This window comes from Artemia sp. Qi Xiang Cuo, chromosome 19 (genome assembly GCF_049724085.1).
Source record: "Artemia sp. Qi Xiang Cuo chromosome 19, ASM4972408v1, whole genome shotgun sequence".
Classification (NCBI taxonomy): domain Eukaryota; kingdom Metazoa; phylum Arthropoda; class Branchiopoda; order Anostraca; family Artemiidae; genus Artemia; species Artemia sp. Qi Xiang Cuo.
The window spans coordinates 19804709-19807359 of NC_142812.1; the positions used below are offsets into that span (position 1 = coordinate 19804709).

Below are 2651 nucleotides of genomic sequence, written 5' to 3' on the forward strand. Positions count from 1 at the left end.
TTGCTGTGACCAGATTTTTAGCCTGTGACAGATCCTGGAACACCGGTTTAAACACCAGTAGGAAACAATTCAAATCTTCATAGACTTCATTACCGCGTTTGATTCGGTCCATCGTGATGTAAAATGAGAAGCAATGAGAGAGGACGGTATACCTGAGAAGATCATCAATCTGCTCAAGGCATACTATGCTGGAAAAAAGGCCTGGATAAGAGCTGACGGCGATCTTTCAGTTCTGACCCCGATCGAGGAGGGTTTACGTCAAGGCTGTGTCCTTTCACCAACTTTGTTCCACTTCGTCATTGATTGGATCCTCAAGGTCCTGGACAAGTATAAAGGCGTTGCAGTGAGCCTGTCCATCTCTGTCACAGATCTTGACTATGCTGACGATGTGAACATGCTTGCTGAATCCGTTCCGAAGCCCAGACTATGATAACTGACGTGGCAGTCAAGGCACTCTCGACTGGTCTCCAAATAAGCCTACCGAAAACAAAATCCATGCGAACGGATGGGATGTATGAGACCCCTGTGACCCTAAACGGTAATCAGATCGAGGACATCCAGTTGTTCAAATACCTCAGATCAATGGTAAACCCTGCCGGCGAATCTTCAGAAGAAATCCGGAGCCGCATATCATCAGCCTGGAGTGTCTTCCTTCAACTACGGAAGAATATCTGGAAGTGGAGAGAAATATGGCCATGCACGAAGCTCCGAGTGTATGAAGCTATGGTTCTCTCTATTCTCCTCTATGAAAGTGAAAAGTGGTCACTGAGAGCAACGAAGCGTTGAGCTTGAATATCTTCAACCACAAATGCATGCACCATATCCTGGGCATCCGTCTCTCAAATAGAATCTCGAATGACGAAGTCAGGAGTAGATGTGGGGATCGCTCTCTGACATTATTAAGTAGAGGAGAGTGAGATGGTTTGGCCATACAATGCGAAGACCAGATGCCCATATAAGCAAAAAATGCCTCAAATGTCTACCACTCTCAGCGTAGAAGAAGAGGGCGGTAGGCCGAAACAAGACGTTGCTAGCAACAATTAAGTCCGATCTAGAGCCAATCAGAAGATTCCAAACATATGACCGTCACTGGGATCGCCAGTAGCTTGAAATCTTAGAGCCTTCCACCCTCGAGTGAAACCTACGGAAGAAGACATGTCGTTATCTGCTGGGCGCAACGATGAGCCTGGACGCGGCTTGAACGTGCAAAAAGAACAAGTAAGCAAGTACAAACACTTTATATGCCCCCAGGGCATAAATTACAACCCTTACTCTGAGGGCTGTTAAGGGGCTGCCATCATCGAATACCTAATTTAAAGAGTTTTCAAAACGTTTAATAAAATGGCTATATCGAACTTTTGAGCGGAAGTGTCTAAACACGGGATGGATATGAGAAAGATATTAGTTAATCTTTAATCAGGTCTAACTATTAAAAAAGGCACTAGCACTTTCAATTTCAAAGTGGATAAGTCTTTTTATAGTTTCTACGACAACGCTTTCAAAAAACCTTATATACCCCCAGGGTATCACCCTTGCTCTGCTCTAAGGATGGCTGGTAGTAATTGTGTATGTAAGGTTTTGTAAAGGGTGATGTCTGCCCATACAAGTGTAATAAACTTCGGGTTTTGTTGTTAATGTGTTGCTTTTTTTTAATAAAAAACTTTTTCCCTCTGCGGGCTGGGGGTCAGGTTGTCATCCTCAAACACCTAATTTCCAGAACTTTCAACTACGTTGAAAAAATTTGCTGTCTCAAATTTTGATTGCATGTGTTTGGGAAAAATGTGGGCGTGAGAAGAGGAATAGCTGCACTCCAATTACTTTTGGCTGATACCACTTAAGCCCTTTCAATATATAATCAAATGAACACTTTTGAGGTTTTTATGAAAGTACCTTTTATAAAAACTTATATGCCCCAGAGCAAAATTCACTGTCCCTTACTTGAGAGCTTTGAGGGGTTGTCATCCTCAAAGACCTAATTTCCAGAGCTTTCAACTACGTTGAAGCAAATGTTTATCTCAAAATTTTGATTGGATATATTTGGAGAAATAATGGGCGTGAGAGGAAGGTTACTTGCCCTCCAATCGCTTTCGACTATTAAAAATGGCACTTGGCGTTTTAATTCAAATTGAATGAGCCCTTTTTCAGGTTTCTACGACAAAGCTTTCAATAAAACCCTTTTATGCCCCCAGGGCATAACTTACAACCTTTTCCCTGAGGGCTGTGGGGGCAGTGTCATCCTAAAAGATATAATTTTTGGACCTTTCAACTACTTTAAACAAAATGGCTATCTCAAAATTTTGATTGGATGTGTTCGGATAAAACGTGGGCGTGGAAGAGGTGTTGGTTGCCTTCCGATCGCTTTCTACTATTAAAAAGCGCACTAGCCATTTCGATTTCCAATCGAATGAGCCTTTTTTGAATTTCCCACAACAACTCTTTCTACAAAAACCTTATATGCCCCCAGGGCATAACTTACAACCCTTGCCCTGAGGGCTCTGGGGGGAGTGTCACCCTCAAAGACCTCATTTCCAGAACTTTTAACTACGTTGAACAAAATAGCTGTCGCAAAATTTTGATTGGATGTGTTTGGGGAAAAGATGGGCATGGGAGAGGGGTTAGTTGCCCTCCAATTACTTTTGACTATTAAAAAG

General features: G+C 42.5%; 1 protein-coding gene across 1 annotated transcript; it reads left to right on the forward strand.

Moving 5' to 3' along the window:
* Positions 1-426: 426 nt before the first annotated feature.
* LOC148940586 (uncharacterized) lies at positions 427-786 on the forward strand. The gene has a single exon (XM_089105019.1). The coding sequence runs from the start codon at positions 427-429 to the stop codon at positions 784-786; it is 360 nt and encodes a 119-aa protein (XP_088961145.1).
* Positions 787-2651: the final 1865 nt, after the last annotated feature.